Source organism: Carlito syrichta, unplaced genomic scaffold (genome assembly GCF_000164805.1).
Source record: "Carlito syrichta isolate Samal-C Ts95f unplaced genomic scaffold, Tarsius_syrichta-2.0.1 Scaffold312159, whole genome shotgun sequence".
Taxonomy (NCBI): domain Eukaryota; kingdom Metazoa; phylum Chordata; class Mammalia; order Primates; family Tarsiidae; genus Carlito; species Carlito syrichta.
In genome coordinates, this window is record NW_007256255.1 from 668,251 (window position 1) to 685,757 (window position 17,507).

The 17,507-nt window shown below is 39.4% G+C and overlaps 1 protein-coding gene and 1 pseudogene across 2 annotated transcripts in view; both read right to left on the reverse strand.

The window, feature by feature from the left end:
- WDR47 (WD repeat domain 47) overlaps nt 1–17,507 on the reverse strand; it is a 66,321-nt gene that overhangs the window by 9,974 nt on the left and 38,840 nt on the right. The window contains exons 7-10 of the mRNA XM_021718393.1: nt 11,943–12,121; nt 11,139–11,396; nt 7,922–7,997; nt 5,595–5,752 (exon numbers count right to left, since the gene is read on the reverse strand). Coding sequence (XP_021574068.1) covers nt 5,595–5,752; nt 7,922–7,997; nt 11,139–11,396; nt 11,943–12,121 — 671 coding nt within the window. The remainder of the gene's footprint in view (nt 1–5,594; nt 5,753–7,921; nt 7,998–11,138; nt 11,397–11,942; nt 12,122–17,507) is intronic.
- On the reverse strand, nt 3,845–5,024 carry LOC103272180 (annotated as a pseudogene). The gene has a single exon (XR_505108.2). The product of XR_505108.2 is annotated as an L-aminoadipate-semialdehyde dehydrogenase-phosphopantetheinyl transferase pseudogene (transcript).

Below are 17,507 nucleotides of genomic sequence, written 5' to 3' on the forward strand. Positions count from 1 at the left end.
ACTACTATCTTCTCACGGCTAGGTTCTACTCATCCTCCATCTCAACTTTAATGCCTCTCCCCAAAAAGGCCTTTCTCTAACTCACCAGTCTACACCCTGCTGCACCCTCATTTTATTCTCTTACGGCACCTTGTAATTGTTCTTCAGAATACCTACCACAATGTATGTTTATTTGTGTTCATTTGTATAATATCTATCTTCCTCACTAACCAGAAGTTCCATGAAGTTACTAAATGTTTTACACACAACTATCCCCAAAACCCAGGATAGTACCTAGCACATAGGAAATCAAAATATATTTGCTAAATAAGTGTAGTTATTTTCATAAACCTCAGTTTCTTCACAGTCTGTGAAACATCTGTGCCAGCATAAGAAATAAAAAAAGATGAGAAACAGTTACCTTAAGATCAGATTAATCCTAAACATATGAGTCTTTAGTACTACACCTCCATAATTATTCCTATTTTCCAATCCCTGATCTAGAATTCTGCCTTTGTCTCTCATGTATTTCTACTTAAATAATATAATGGCACCAAAAAATTTTAATACTGTCATCTAACATGGGCCCCTTATTCAGTTTCCCAGCTGGGCATGGTGGCTCATGCCTATAATCCCAGCACTTTGGAAGGCAGAGTGAGAGGACTGCCTGAGCCCAGAAGTCTGAGACCAGCCTGGGGAACATTGTGAGACCTTGTCTCTACAATAAATCAAAAAAGTAGCCAGGCATGGTAGTGCACACCAGTGGTTCCAGCTACTTGGAAGGCTGAGGTGGAAGGATCGCCTGAGTTCAGGGAGTCGAGGCTGCCCTCCAGCCTGAGTAACAGAGTGAGATTCTGACTCAAAAAAATAAAAAATAAATATATATATACCATGTTATTTCCTATACATAGATACCTATGGCAAAGTTTAATTTATAAATTAGGTACAGTAAGAGATTAACAAAAGTTACATGTATATATTTTCTGTCTATCTCAAAATATTTTCTTGCACTGTACTCACCTACTTTTTGGACCCTGATGACAGTGGGTAACTCAAACCGAGGAAGAGTGAAGCCGCAGATAAGGGGGGAATGCCAATTAAATTGCATAAGATAAAGGCAAAATAATGCTACGGGTTTTTCTGTTTATTTTATTTTATTTTTTTATTTTTTGAGTTGGAGTCTCACTCTGTCACTCAGACTGGAGTGCAGTGGCCGCTCCCAGCCACTGCACCCTCGACCCGCTGGGCTCCGGCGACCCTTCCACCTCAGCCTTCCAGTAGCTGGAACTACAGGCGCGCACTACCATGCCCGGCTAATTTTTGATTTATTGTAGAGATGAGGTCTCGTCAAGTTGCCCAGGCGGGTCTTGAACCCGCGGGCTCAGGCAATCCACTCACTTCGGCCTCCCAAAGTGCTGGGATTACAGGCTGAGCCACTGAGCCCAGCCTATTTTATTTTTTTGAGTCAGGGTCTCATTATGTCACCCAGGCTGGAGTGCAGTGGCATGATCAGGGCTCAGCGCAGTCTCGAATTCCTGGGCTTGGGTGATCCTTCTGCCTCAGCCTCTTGAGTAGCTAGGACTACAGGTGCACACCACCATGCCCAGCTAATTTCTGTACTTTTTGTAAAGACGTGGTCTCATGATGTTGCCCAGGCTGGTCCTGAACCTGAGCTCAAGCAATTCTCCTGCCTCAGTTTCCCAAAGTGCTAGGATTAGAGGTGTGAGCTACTGCATCTGGCCAGTAATGCTAGTTTTAAACTATGAGACTTTCTTATAATAGCTTCAGAGAAGTGTTAGGTTGAACTCTATGAAATTGCTGCTGTTTTACCATTTTATTTTATTTTCCATAATAAATGTCAACTTTTTTATTGTTATAATGACAAGACAAATGACTTTTCATATCACCATTACACTCATGTTAGGGATAACAATAATTTATTATAAATGCTACTTGACCTTTTAAAAACACATTATTTATTATGCGAAGACTGACTGGGCATGCTTAATAAAATAAAAACAATGATAAACATTCCGATTTTTTTTTTACTAATACCTAATTTTATATAATTTACACACAACTTTTGATGTTAGTAACAGAAACAACGGATTTTACTTCTTGATACTTAACGTAACTTTAACTCCCCAAGACATCCACTACAACCATGTAATAGATCTCGTCATCAATATGATGGTCTTGGCATTTTATGTATTGTACTCACTTTAAATTAAGTCCTACTTACTAAAATAAAAAAAGATAAAGACAAGGAATAGGCAGTAAATAAAAAAGGAACACACACAACCAATTACAACACTGATATGCCAATCTCATTTGCAATGAAAGAAAGAGACTTTTTTTTTTTGAGTTGAAGTGTCACTTAGTTGCCCAGAGTGGAGTGCAGTGGCCGCTCCCGGCCACCGCAGCCTCGCCTGCTGGGCTCCGGCGATCCTTCTGCCTCAGCCTTCCCAGTAGCCGGAATTACAGGCATGTGCTACCACGCCCGGCTGTTTTTTTTTTTTATTTATTGTAGAGATGAGGTCTCACTACCCACATAGGTCTCGAACCCGCGGGCTCAGGCAATCCACTCACCTCAGCCTCCCAAAGGTGCGGGATTACAGGCTGAGCCACCAAGCCCAGTTAAAATAGACATTTTTTAAATGACATACCATTTTTTAGTTATACTAGCAAAGGTTAAATCACCCCCAAAAAAGGTAATATGCACAACTGACCAGGGATTATTTAGGTGGGAGGGTAGTCACACATATAGTACTAGCTAGAAAAGTAAATTGTACTGACTTTCTGGAGACAAGTATGATAATAAGACTTATGAAAGCTCTAAAAATGTTTAAGCCCTTTGAACCAGTCATTCCACTTTTAGAAACTTTCTTAAGCAAATACCTCAAAATGTACAAGGACATTCACTGTGCCACTGATTACAGTAATAAACTGTAGACAATCAAAACATCTAACGTAAAAATGAGTATGTAGTGGCACACTTTTCTTAGAACAGGCAGTAAGTCTAGCTCCCTTCCACTCTTCCAAGCCCATCTCTTACCTTCTTTTCTTTTCAATATAGTCTACTTCTAAGAGAGGCTAAAAATGTCACTCACTGCCTTTCCTTGTGACCTGATCTGAGTTATCAGAAATCACTGGGGGCTTTTGAGAAAAGTCTTTCTTAATGAAAAAATAAATGTGAGAGAAGAAACGGCCTTTCCTTTCCTTTAGGTGTAATTTTACAAGGTTGTAAAACTGGAAGCTACAGCAGCAACTCTTGTGATTGAGAGGTGGATTCGCCTAAGGCAAAACCAATAATCTGATGATAAGGCAAAAAAAAAGTATCTTTAATGACATCTCTGAACCGTGTTATGTTAGATAATAAATGTTCTTGGTTACTTAAGCTAATTATATTTGGACATTGTACCTCTGGTCAAAAGCATCCTAACTGATATTAGATATACAACAGAGTACTTTAGAACCACTAAAAATTATGTCACAGAGGTATATTTATGAACAGTAGATAAGCGGTTTAAAAAAAAATCACAAACAGTATGCTCCCATTTTTAAAAGCAAATATGTTAATATGAGTTCATTTGCCAAGAAAGAAGTCTGGAAGGATACTCAAGGTTTTAAGAGTAGTTATCTCTGAAAGATAGGATTCAAATGTTTCCTTTTTGCGTATCTGAATTTTTTATTTCTTCTACAGTGAACATTCATCACTTTAAGATTCTACCATCCTTTCTATTTTTATCAATTCAATGCAATTTTGGAGAGGAAGAGGAAAACTTGTATTCTAGTGAGTTATCCTGAACTAGAAGTCTTCTTTTTTAATAGTAAGTTTTATTTTTTCTTAAACTGTTTTGTAAAATTTGATCCTATCAAATATTTATTTTTCAGTGAATATGGAAGATTACAGTTTTCATTGCTCTCTGTTACTCAAGGAGTCATCATGACTTTATACCATTTCGTATTACAATTTCTTCTGTGAAGCAAAAACAGTCCCAAAATAAAGGATCTTCAGGTGTCATGGGAACAGCAGATGCTATTAAATCATTAAAGGTGAGAACAGTAAACTGCCTTGGGGTTGGTTTAGAATCATCTTCAGATGGCACATCCTGATGTTTAGATCCATCGGGTTTCCTAAGAGCTACGGCAACAAAATGGTGCCCATCTATTTTGCTTTCCTCAGATGCCCATACATCTTTTTCTTCCTCTCCATTTGGGAACAAACGTGTTTCTTTATAAACTTGGTCTATATCCAAGTTTAACAGAGATATATCAAATTCAAGTTGTTGCAGTTCAAATCCCAGTCCAACACCAATGGCCTTTATGAAGCTTTCTTTGAATGCCCAATTTCTATAAAACATATCCAGCTGAATCCATTCATCCTTAAAGCTTTTGATTGTTTCCCATTCTTTGGTGGTAAACTTTTTTTTTCATAATATGAAAGAATTCTGGCATTGAACCATGACCTGGAAAACTAGTCTTCATTATATCAATTCCAACCTGGAGCTCAGGTTCGGCAGCAAGCACCGCACAGTCCCCTTGATGAGAGATGTTGAAGTTGAAATTGGGGTAAGGATTCAACGAGTCCTTCACAAGAACTGGTTTTCCTTTTGCAGTTCTTTGTGAATGAATATTATTCCAAGGGATATTCAGTTTCCCGCAACTAATTTCCTTATCATCAGACGACCAGCCATGGCTGCCTTCGCGCCATGGGCAAAGACGAACTGGCCGATGCGCTCCTTCTCCTCGGGCTGGATTGATCGTACCGCCAGCAGCCACTTGGCCGGACCGGGCAGCCAAGTGCCGCAGGAAAAGGCCCAGCGCACGCCCTCATGGATGGCACCAAGCAAGACCGCTTGGCGGGGAAAACCATGCACGGGGAGGATGGACCTCGCCGCCACTTTGGGCCCGATGGTGCGCAGACGCTCTGTTTTACCATTTTAAACCAATGAAAATTAAATTTCATTTGATCAACCTAACAATTACTTTACCCTCTTGTTTAACAGATTATGGGATATGAAACTGAGACCTTTGTCTTTAAAGACATATCATTAAAAATAGACATACGACTTTATCTATTAGGTGTACAACTAATTATTTAAAGTTACCAAGAAAACAAAGCACTTACATGCAACTTCACAGAAAACTGGATTTGAACTCTTTACTCTGTAATTAGATACTCTTTTTGTCAATTTATTTGCTAAAACTTTTACTATTAAAATAAATCATGGCAGGATGTGGTGGCTCACATTTGTAATATAAATAGGGTTCAGTTCCCTCCGAGATTTCAGGCATCCCCTGGGGGCATGGGGCCATATCCCCTAAGAACCAGGGAAGAACACTACTGTATAAGGACTTTACAGATAAAATACAAAAGTCATAGACATAAGGAAGAATAATGAATGAACAATGGCCTAGGCAGAAACATTTCATGGAAAAAATGTATAAAGTTCATTAATAACTGAAGTACACTTCTTAAGCACTGAAACTAAAATAAAAATAAAGTTTAATAGAAGAAAGAGGTGAGACATTACTGAATGGCAATTCTGAAAAAGGGACCTATGTAGCCAAATTAAAAACTAAGAATAGCAGTACAAATGGTCTGTCCTTACCTTGGATCAATTACTTCTGGATAGGCGCAGACTCTCAGGGTTTTTGAATTTGAACCAACAGCATACAAACCACCACTTGGATGAAAAGCCACTGCTCTAACAGCCTGTGTGTCTTCTAGGGTATTAATACAAACAAACTGCTTTTTTGATTTGTCATCCTATGGAAAGAATATAAAAGTCATTCCATGAAAAAAAAAATATGAAAAAATTCATTTTTATCCTATTTTAAATTCATCTGAATGACATTATTCCCACTTGATCATTTTACGTTTACTCTCTCCAAGCATATATTCTTTTTTTTTTGAGTTGGAGTCTCACTCTGTTGCCCAGACTGGAGTGCAGTGGCCACTCCTAGCCACTGCAGCCTTGACCTGCTGGGCTCCAGTGATCCTTCCGCCTCAGCCTTCCAAGTAGATGGAATTACAGGCATGCGCTACCATGCCCGGCTGATTTTTTGATTTATTGTAGAGATGAGGTCTCGCTGCCCAGGCAGGTCTTGAACCCGCGGGCTCAGGCAATCCACTCACCTCAGCCTCCCAAAGGTACGGGATTACAGGCTGAGCCACTGAGCCTGGCTAGCATATATTCTTTTAAGTGACAAATCCAAATTAACTCTAATGTTTCTATTTTCACTATTCATTGCTAAACTAAGTTCAGATAGTTCTTAAACATTCAAGTTTTTCTTCAATTATTAACACAAAATATAAGAATAAATATGCATTGCCATATTAAGTTATCAAGGGGAAAACAGCCCACATACATACAAGTCCTAACAAAAACAAAAGGGTATTTGTGTTTCTAAGAGTAAGATGTATAAGGGACTATTACTTAATCCACTTAAGAAAAAAGAAAGTTTACCATTATCTACAGCAGTGACTATTTCAGTATTTCAAAGAAATTATAAAGTACTCTTTTAAAGCTGTAAAAAATAAGTTTAATTGGCATATGTGAGTTTCATTTGTATTTTAAGCTGTCGGTTTATCTGTCCTCAACTCTCTCCTGAAGAGGTGAGTAGAAGCAGGTCTGCATAATGGCTTTGGTAACCCCTACTCCAGGTGTTATTTGAAACAGTCCTGCTACATTAATAATCACTTAAGGTTACAATATAGCAAAAGCCACACAGATTGATTTTATTTACTCTCCTCCAGTGTGTTTAAATTCTTTAAAAATTTGTTGCCATTTTAAAAATAGGAAATTTCACATAAAAATCTATATTTCTAGCTTTTCTTGAAAACTAGCAACACTTGGCCTGCATATTTGTTTTTGCAAGGGTTAAATATTCCTATATGCTTATCATGAAAACAGTTGACTGTATTCATATGTTACCTGTTTGACCACTAAAAGCATCTGAAGTAACACCTTTGTTTATGGGGTTAAAATGTGAACTACAGAAAACAAGATGGAATGAAGCTGTTTATACTAGTTAGGGAAAGATATCTGGTTCCAAGGCAAAAACACAGGTGTATTGAGGAGATGCCCAAAGGACAGATTGGCAATATAGGAAATTAATCATAGGATTCAGAGGGTAGCAGAGCCCCAATTCACGTGCCAAGGCCACTACTAGGTCATTAATATGAAGACTCCCAAAAGTAATTTCTTTTTTATTTTATTTTAGAGACCAAATGTATTTTCTGTTTCTCTCTTTCAACTTTTTTTGAGCCGGGGATCTTACTCTGTTGCCTAGGCTGAAGTGCACTGACATGATCATAGTCCACTATAGCCTTGACCTCCTGGACTAAGGTGATCCTTCTGCCTCAGCCTCCCAAGTAGCTGGGACTACAAGTACTCACCACCATGCCTAGCTAATTGTTTGATTTTTAAATTTTTTTTATAGAGACAAGGTCTTGCTATATTCCCCAGGCTGACCTCAAACTCCTGGGCTCAGGCAATCCTCTCATCTCTGCCTCCCAAAGTACTGGGATTATAGGCATGAGCCACCACGCCCAACCCCAGATGTACTTTCTAAGACAATCTTTTAACTTAGCCTACTGAGAGTTCAACTATCTTGGAAAAAATATCAGCATTAAGGGTAATGACTACTACTAAAAAGGGTTCCTTCCTTCTCTTTCCTTCCTTTCTTTCTTCTTTAAAAGATAATGTCTCACTATGTTGCCCAGTCTGGAGTGGTATAGTGGCTATTCAGAGGTGCTATCAATGTACTCTACAGCCTTGAACTCCTGGACTCAAGCCATCCTTCTGCCTCAGTCTCCCAGGTAGCATGCTCCACCACACCTGACTACAATGGTTCTTTCTTTGAAATGAGATTTTCTTAGCAAATTGTGCGAGTATATATAAAAACAATGAACCCTCCTTCCCCAAAGTATTACCTCTTCCCCTCTTGACCTTGATAGATTCCCCGAAGAATCTCCAAGAGGTGGTTTAATGACCGAATGTTCTGACGAGCTGTAGAAGTAGAAATTAAAGTAAAGTTTACTCTGAAAAACAAACAGAAACTAAATTAATTTATTCTTTCAATCACTAATTTTTCTATTTAGCAAGTGATCCTCACCAACTGCAATCAAAGTTTTCTAAGGGACTCTGAATTCAGTGAAACCAAGGGTAGTCATAAGAAGGGGGAGAGAAGCCACTCCGGAAAGAAGATTAAGTCAGAATGCACACATTTTATAGTGAGGTGTCAAGTACCCTTCCCCTGTTTAGTTCCAGAACCCCGTTTGCCTAAACCCTACCCCAGGAAAGAGCCTGGAGACTGCTCTTTAGGAAAATTATCTGGCCCAAGAGAAAAAACTAACAGAAACTGGCAGTGGAGGGTCCCTTAATAAACAATGTTTCCATTTAATCATTTTTTTCCCAGGCCAACAGATACACAGATCTACCCACATATGCCTTTCCTTCCAATCAGCTTGTTTTTTTTTGTTGTTTTTTTTTAAATAAAATGTCTCACTCTTTACAGACAGCCAAAGATTTCTAGATACTGGAAAAAAGCCTCCTAGATAAAAGTCAGAGACTAAAACAAACAGAAAAAGGAAACTGGAAGAAGAGAAGCAATTTAGGGAACAAAAGCTACAGAAATGTAATTAAAATCCTTAGAGATATAAGAGGAAACAGTTAACAAGAAACAAAAGCAAGATCTATTTTTTAAAAAGAAGAAAAATTAGAGAAAGGCCTCTAAGAAAATTAAAATGTAAGAGAAAAAATAAATCTATAGAAAGGAAATTGCTAAATAAATAATAATTTTTCAATTCTCCAGAACTTAAGTTTCCCACTTAAAAGGACCCATAAAATAATGAGCAGAATGAAGGAAAATAGGCCCACTCTGAGGAATTTCATCATGAAGTTTCAGAATATCAGAAAAGAGGACCCGGAAAATTCCAGAGTGGAAAAAGCAATAGGTCTTATCTAAAGAATGAGGAATCAAATGGCATCAGACTTCTAAATGAGAACACAAAAACTGAAAGATCATGCAGCAATGCCTTTGAAATGCTGAGGAATTGTTTCCATCCTAGAATTATAAACCCAGCTACACTAACAAACCAAGTATAAAATAAACATATTTTTAGATGCACAAGGTCGCGGAAACTTCACCTCTGAAGTACCCCTTTTTTCAGGAAACTATATGAGATCCTAAAAACAAGGGATCCATATAGGTAAGAGACGAAGGAAATCTCAGGAAGACAGTGAGGAAAGTCCCAGGAGTCTATCTAAAAATGTTCTAGAAACAATAAGTATAAAGTGAAGCAGGAGTGATATCTCCTAAGAAAAGAAAAACTGAGAAATGATCTGATACTTTTTACTACAATGAGAGAAGTTTTATGATTTTATAATTCTGTCAAAGCATTTGCAGATACTTTAGTGATAGATACTAAGAAAACTAAGCATGCACACACATACACACATGTGCCAACTTGAGGCAATTACTGTCCCCAAGAAAAACAAGCTGTATGAAAAGGAAATGTAATCATATTACACTACAGCTGTAAATAACATTTACATGGCCATAGTGATGGTAACAGCCAGTACTGATTTAAACAACAATGGACACATATTGGAAAATAAGGTATAGACAAAGTGAGAGTGTCGTGGGTGAAGAATATAGCAGGGAATCAATCAATGGATAACAAAAACTAACAAAGGCCAAGAGCGGTGACTCACACCTCTAATCCCAGTACTTTGAGGCAAAAGGACTGCTTAAGGTCAGGAGTTCAAGATTAGCCTGGGCAACACAGCCAGACCTTGTCACTACAATAAACAACAACAACAAAAAACAAAACAACTAGCCAGACATGACTATGGTTGTCTAGTCCCAGCTACTCAAGAGGCTGAGGTGGGAGGATTGCTTAAGTCCAGGAGTTCCTGGGCAACACAGCAAGACTGGCTAAAAAAAAAAAAAAAAAAAGTAACAGAAGTATGCTGTTCATAAATGTGGAAATACATAGCAAAAGAAACAGAGAAATAGGTTGAAAATGGCAGCCTACAGGAAATAAAAACCATGGACCAAGATAGGTTTTACCTGAAGCCATGAAGTACTATTTGTTTTTTAAAATCATATGTGTGTATTACATTGATAAAAATTAAATTTTAATATTTGAGTTCTAGTTTTGGGAATACTCAAAACAAGTATCATGGGAACTGTAATAAATAAGCAAATACATGCTTCTGCTTCGTTGCATGCCTGAGAGCAAAATGGGCCGTCAGCAGCTCTACTGGAGCCACCAATAGAAAGTCGGCCAGGGTTCTCACTCTTGCCGCATCTGCCCTAACCGGCACGGTCTGATCCGGAAATATGGCGTGAATATGTGCTGCCTGCCAGTGTTTCCACCAGTATGCGAACCCAGGATTCAGGCAATCCACTCGCCTTGGCCTTCCAAAGTGCTGGGATCACAGGCTGAGCCACTGAGCCTGGCCAAAACTAGAATTTTTTGACACTAAGTATTTATAAAGCTAATTCCTATAAGCATCCAAGTGCCAAAAGCAAGTTATACATTTTAAAGCTTAATCTTAGCCAAAAGGCTGAGAATCTGATGCGGTGCATTTTTTAATGAACCACTCTGAAAAATGTTTTATGTTAAGAACAGATAAAGAAAATGCTCCTTAACTATTCCCATTGCATAAATTAACACTTGTTTATTAACGACAGCAAGACAAAAAAATGTCCCTGACTAGTGAAAACATAAATATGTAAAGTCTTCAACTACTGTAATTGCCAGAGCTGCCACCATATTGTAAACATCTTCCTGTGCCCTGAAAAGTCTGTGTTTTAAGATTACTTGCTGAAAGATGTTAATGGACAGAAAAAAGCAGGGAGATTTACAGATACTAAAACTGTGGGGTCTCTGAGTAGGATGGCTTATAAAAGGTGTTACTGCCTTGGTGGTAGTGAGAAAACAAAAAGAAACATAGAAGGAAAAGAAGACTATCAAGAGACTCAGAAGAGAGAATACAGATCAGTGAAGCCAGATTCAAAAAAATGTGGTGGCTAGTGAGCTCTAGAGACTTTGATTTATAAGGCTCCAAAGTCCAACTTTCTATGTTTCTAGTCATTAGCAGGAAGAGAATATTTCCCGGTTTACAAAGTCAAGCACTTACATTTGGCTTCCACATGGCGATTCCTCCAGAAAAGGTAAGTGATTAGTTGAGCCGGAATTCCGAGGCGTGCTAGTGTGAATACTCGAAGCCTCATGTGTGAGTCTCTGCCCAGAGTCTTGGGGCGGCGTAGTAAAACCAGTCACTGAAGAATTATTAGAGCCACTGCCTTTGCTCCCGTTACACTGTGGGTTGAGTGCTGACACCTCATTACCAAGGTTATCCATTCCAATGTTTAATTCACCAAGCTTTTGAATGGACCTATACAATTTAACAGTGCACTTATTTTAAAATAACTTAATTATATTCCTAATGTATAGAAGATTAAAAGTTTGAGAAGGTAAATACATGCACATATGATATATCAACTATGGCAAATTTAATGTTAGAAATCACCATCATCGGCGTAAAGACATAATCAAGATACTGAAAGAAGAGCCACATCTCTCACAGTATAAATTAAGATAGTTTATCATGGCAACCTTGAGAAGTAGGTAAAGAAATAGGCAAAAAGAAACCAAGTAACTTCCCCTATGTCCTCAGCTACCCTAAGGCAGCTGGATCCTCCTGGCAGTCTGCTCTTCCCCTATGCACTGAGCCACCACATTCTGCTGTTCTAGTTGCTTAGTGAGAAGACAGAACCAGATGAGTACTCAGAACGTGTGACCAGAAGACAATATGCAACTCACTTTACTTCAAACACTTAGAAAGCTAGACAATTTCAAATTGTACCTAGGAAGTAGCAGTTATTACATGCTTTCATCAGCTCTCAAACAATTCCATAGTTTAAACACTGACAAGACCAACCTGTTAAGGAACTGTTCAGTGAGATTCTGTTGCTGGTCAGGACCATCTTCCTGGTTCACACCTCCTTCAAGCAACATCTGCTGGTATATCTGTCGCTGCTGCTCCTTCTGTTCTAAATGCTGTTGATAGCGTAATCTTTGCCTATAATATTCTTGAAATTGTTCTGTTGAATCGCGAAGCTTAAAAATATTAGAAAAAAATATATTTGAACAATCACTGAATATAGTCTTCATGCAACAGCATCTTTTATAAATGCTCAGTAAAATATAAAACTGGCTATGTTTAACAATTACAAAACACTTAATACATTGCTCTTTGAAAAACAACATAATAACCATGAGTCTTAATATTCATGTAGAACAGTGAATCTGCTTTATTCCACAGCAACAGTGACCAAAATGAATGGTCCCTTGGTTCCTTGGCTAACTCAAAGTAAAAATGCAAATTATGGAGGCTATAAAGGGGACATGATCAGAGAATATGAATGTAGATAAAGACTAACATAAATTTGGCATTTCTTAATATATATATGTATATGTATACACACACGCACACACGCACACACACACACACACACACACACACACACACACACTAAGGAACTGCATTAGTATTTAATAAACACAATATCATGCGTCAAAAACACTTAATTTAGGCATGTAAATTATCTAATAGGTTTCTATCAAGAGAAACGAGTTCCCTCAAAAACAGATTTCAAATATTCTTTCACAAGAAAAAAATGAATGGGCAATAAACAGTCTCAACATTCCTACTTCATTTTTCTGTAAGAACTGTATGGCAATGCAACTTACAAGACTGAGATATTTAGTGAATTATATAATATTGACTAAGAAAGACTCTCCTGCCAAGCCAAAGTCTAGTCATATTGCATGTATCGTGTACTGGTGTCACCCTAGAACAAATCAGTCATCTCCAAAATTGACTAACACTGACAATAAGCTTCACCAAGATTCTTTAAAGCTCAAAATGTCTTTCTCTTCCAAGAAATAGAAACAACCCTTTCTCTATTTCATAACTTATAGCACTCACTATGATATAAAATTATCCATATACATTTTAAAGTATGTTTATTATAGTAAAATAAATGTAACACAAAATCTGTCATTTCAACCTACTGATCAATTGATCTATCAATCTATTTAGAGACAGGGTCTCACTCTGTAATCCAGTGCAGTGGCATAATCACAGCTCACTACAACCTCAACCTCTGGACTCAAGCAATCCGTCTGCCTTAACTTCCTGAGTAGCTGGTACTACAGGCGTACACCACCACATCAGTTAACTTTTGTATTTTTTTATAGAGATAAGGTCTCACTCTCTTGCCCAGGTTGGGTGCAAATTCCTGGGTTCAAGTAAACTTCCTGCCTCGACCTCCCTAAGTGCTGAGATTAAGGCATGAGTCACCATGCCCAGTCAATCTTTTTATTTTTATTTATTTATTTATTTATTTTTAGTTGGAGTCAGAGTCTCTGTTGCCCAGGCTGGAGTGCAGTGGCACACTCACAGTTACCATAGCCTTCACCTGCTGGGCTCAGGCAATCCTTCTGCCTCAGCCTTCCAAGCAGCTGGAACTACAGACATGCGCCACTGCGCCCAGCTAATTTTTTGATTTATTGTAGATGAGGTCTCACCAAGTTGCCAGGGCTGGTCTCGAACCCATGGGTTTAGGCAATCCTCTCACCTCAGCCTCCCAAAGTTCTGGGATAATAGGCATGAGCCACCGCACCCAGTCTTCTTTTTATTTTTTAAAGAGATGGGATCTCTCTATGTTACCGAGGCTGGCCCTCAAACTCCTGGCCTCAAGTGATTCTATCTCCCAAGCAGCTGGGACTACAAGCACATCAGCCAAGCCCTGTTCATTTTTTAACCATTTCAAGGGTACAATTCAGTGGCATTAATTACACTCACAATACTGTGCAACAGTCACCACCATCTATTTCCAAAATTTTATCTTCCCAATCTCTGTAACAATTAAGCAATAACTTCCCATTCTTTCCTCCCCCAATCCTCTGGCAACCTCTATTCTACTTTCTGTCTCTATGAATTTGCCTATTCCAGGTGAGTGGAATTACACAATATTTGCTATTTTGTGTCCAGCTTAAGTAACCTGGCATGAGGTTTTCAATGTTCATCCATGTAGTAGCATGCATCAGAACTTTCTTTTTATAAATGAATGGTCCAGTGTACACATACACATTTTGTTTACCCATTCCTCTGGGGATGGACACTTGGGTTTATTCATCTTTTGGCTACCATGAATAGTGCTACTATAAACACGAGTGTACAATTATTTGTTTCAGTCCTTGTTTTCAATTTTTAGGAGTATAAACCAAGGAGTGGACTTACTGGGTCATATGGTAGTTCCATATGACCCATATGCTTAGCTTTTGCAGAATCAACAAGGCGTTTTCCACAGTAGCTGAACCATTTTACATTCCAGCCAACAATGTAAAAGGGTTCAAATTTCTCAAAATCCTTGCAAACACTTGCTATTGTCCATTTGTTTTGAATGACAGCCATCCTAGTAGGTATAAAATTTTATCCCTTTGTGATTTTGATTCACATTCCCCTAATGACTAGTGGTGCTAGGTATCTGTTCAAATGCTTATTGGTCATTTGTATACATTATGTGGAGAAAAGTCTATTCAAGTCTTTTGCCCATTTTTTAATTGGGTTGTCTTTTTGCTATTGTGAAGCAGGAGTTCTGTATATATCCTACATATTAAAACCGTATCAGATATATGATTTACAAATATTTTCCCCATTCTGTAGGTTGTCTTTTCACTTCCTTAATAATGTCCTTTGATGCACGAGTGTTTACTTTTGATGAAGTCCAATTTAGTTTTACTTTTGTTCTCCATGCTTTTGGTGTTATATCTAAGAATACATTATAAAAATCCAAGGTCAGAAGATTTACCCCTATTTTTTTTAAGTGTTTTATGATTTTAGTGCTATAGGTTGCTGAACCACTTTAATTTTTTTGAGTTGGAGTCTCTGTTGTCCAGGCTGGAGTGCAGTGGCATGCTCACAGCTACTGCAGCCTCAACCTGCTGGGCTCAGGCAATCTTCCACCTCAGCCTTCCAAGTAGCTGGAACTACAGGCACGCACTACCATGCCTGGCTAATTTTTTTATTTATTGTAGAGACGAGGTCTTGCCAAGTTGCCTGGGCTGGTCTCAAACCCGCAGGCTCAGGCAATCCACTCACCTCAGCTTCCCAAAGTGCTGGGATTACAGGTTGAGTCACCGAGCCCGGACTAATTTTTTTTTTTTTAAAGACAGGGTCTCCTGTCACTCAGGTTGGAATGCAGTGGTGCAATCATAGCTCACTGTAGCCTCAAACTCCTGGGTTCAAGGGATCTTCCCGCCTCAGCCTCCCAGTTAGCTAAGTGCAGGTGCCAATCACAGCACCCAGCTTGAACCACTCTAAATTAATTTTTGTATATGGTGTGAGGTAGAGATCTAACTTTATTCTTTTTCATGTAGAAGCCCAGTTGTCCCAGCACCATCTGTTGGAGACTAATGTTCCTCATTTGAATAAAGTTGGTACCCTTGCCAAAAATCAACTGGTCATAGATGAACATGATTACTTCTGGACTCTCAATTTTTTTCCATTGGGTTATATGTCCATCTTTAAGCAAGTATCACACTGTTTTGATTCCTGGAGATTTGCAGCAATTTGAAATCATGAGGTGTGAATCCTACAGCTTTGTTCTTTCTCAAAACTGTTTTGTCTATTAGGAGCCCCTTGGATTCCATATGAATTTGAGAACTGATTTTTCCATTACTGTAAAAGAGGCTGTGGAATTTTTATAGGGATTACACTGAATCTGTAGATTGACTTGAGTAGTACTGACATCTTTTTTTTTTTTTTGAGTTGGCGTCTCACTCTGTCACCCAGACTGGAGTGCAGTGGCTGCTCCCGGTCACTGCAGCCTCTACCTGCTGGGCTCCAGCAATCCTTCCGCCTCAGCCTTCTGAGTAGCCGGAATTACAGGCGTGCGCTACCACACCCAGCTGATTTTTTTTGATTTATTGTAGAGATGAGGTCTCGCTGCCCAGGTGGGTCTCGAACCTGCGGGCTCAGGCAATCTACTCACCTCAGCCTCCCAAAGTGCTGGGATTATAGGCTGAGCCACCGAGCCCGGCCTTCTTTCATTTCTTTTCAGCAATATTTTGTAGCTTTCAGCGTACCTGTCTTTCGTGTCTTTGGTTTAATTTATTCCTAGGTATTTCATTCTTTTATATGCTATTATAAATGGAATTGCTTTCTTGATTTCCTTTTCAGATAGTTCATTGCTGGCATATACAAATACAACTAGGCTGGACATGGAAGCTCACGCCTGTAATCACAGCATTTTGGGAGGCCAAAGTGGGAGGACTGCTTGAGCTCAGGAGTTTAAGGTCAGCTTGGACAACAGAGTAAGACCTCGTTTCTACAAACTATCAAAAAATTAGCCAGGTGTGGTGGCGGGCACCTGCAGTACCAGTTGCTTGGGAGGCTGAGGCAGGAGGATTGCTTGAGCCCAGGATGTCAAGGATGTGGTGACCCATGGTAGTGCCACTGCACTCCAGCCTAGGCAAGAAAATGAGACACCTACTCGAAAAACAAAACTGATTTTTGCATGTTGATCTTGTAGTCTCCAACTTCTTGCTGAATTTATTTATTAGCTCTAGTAGTTTTACTGTAAATGTGTGTATCTGTGATGTGTATAATGAGGTCTCACTACATTGCCTAGACTGGCCTCAAACTCCTGGGCTCAAGTGAGCCTCTCACCTCTGCCTCCTGAGTAGCTGGGCCTTCGGGCACATACCATCACACCCAGCTTTTCCTGTGAATTGTTTAGGGTTTGCTATATATCGGGTTGATGCATAAGTTTGTAGCGTTTTTTGCTCACCCATGGAAGGAAAATGTGACACAATGGCTGACTGGTCACAGTTCACTACATCTGTCAATTCTCAGGTTAACTGATGTGAATCATCGTAGATTTGAGTGTTTACACTAGGAGTCTGCAGACCGGTACTAGTCCATGGTTTGTTAGGAGCTAGGCCGCACAGCAGGAGGTGATCCTGTCAAATCAGCAGCAGCACTAGATCATAATAGAAGCACAAACCCTGCTGTGAACTGCGCACGCGTGGGATCTAGGATGCGCGCTCTTACAGAATTCAATGCCCGATGATCCTCCCCACCCTTTCTTCCATGAAACCAGTCCCTGATGCCAAAAAGGTCAGGAACCACTGGTTTAAATGGTTTTCATCAAAGGCCGATGGTCTTCCTGAATGTAGAGAATCACGCAGGTCAAAGTGGCCGTCTTTGAAATGACAAAACCAGCCAGGCTCAGTGGCTCAGCCTGCAATCTTGCGCTTTGGGAGGCTGAGGTGAGTGGATTGCTTGAGCCCGTGGGCAACTTAGCAAGACCCGCCTGGGCAACTTAGCAAGACCTCATCTATACAACAAATCAAAAAATTAGCCGGGCGTGGTAGTGTGCACCTATAGTTCCAGCCACTTGGAAGGCTGAGGCGGAAGGGTCGCCGGAGCCCAGCA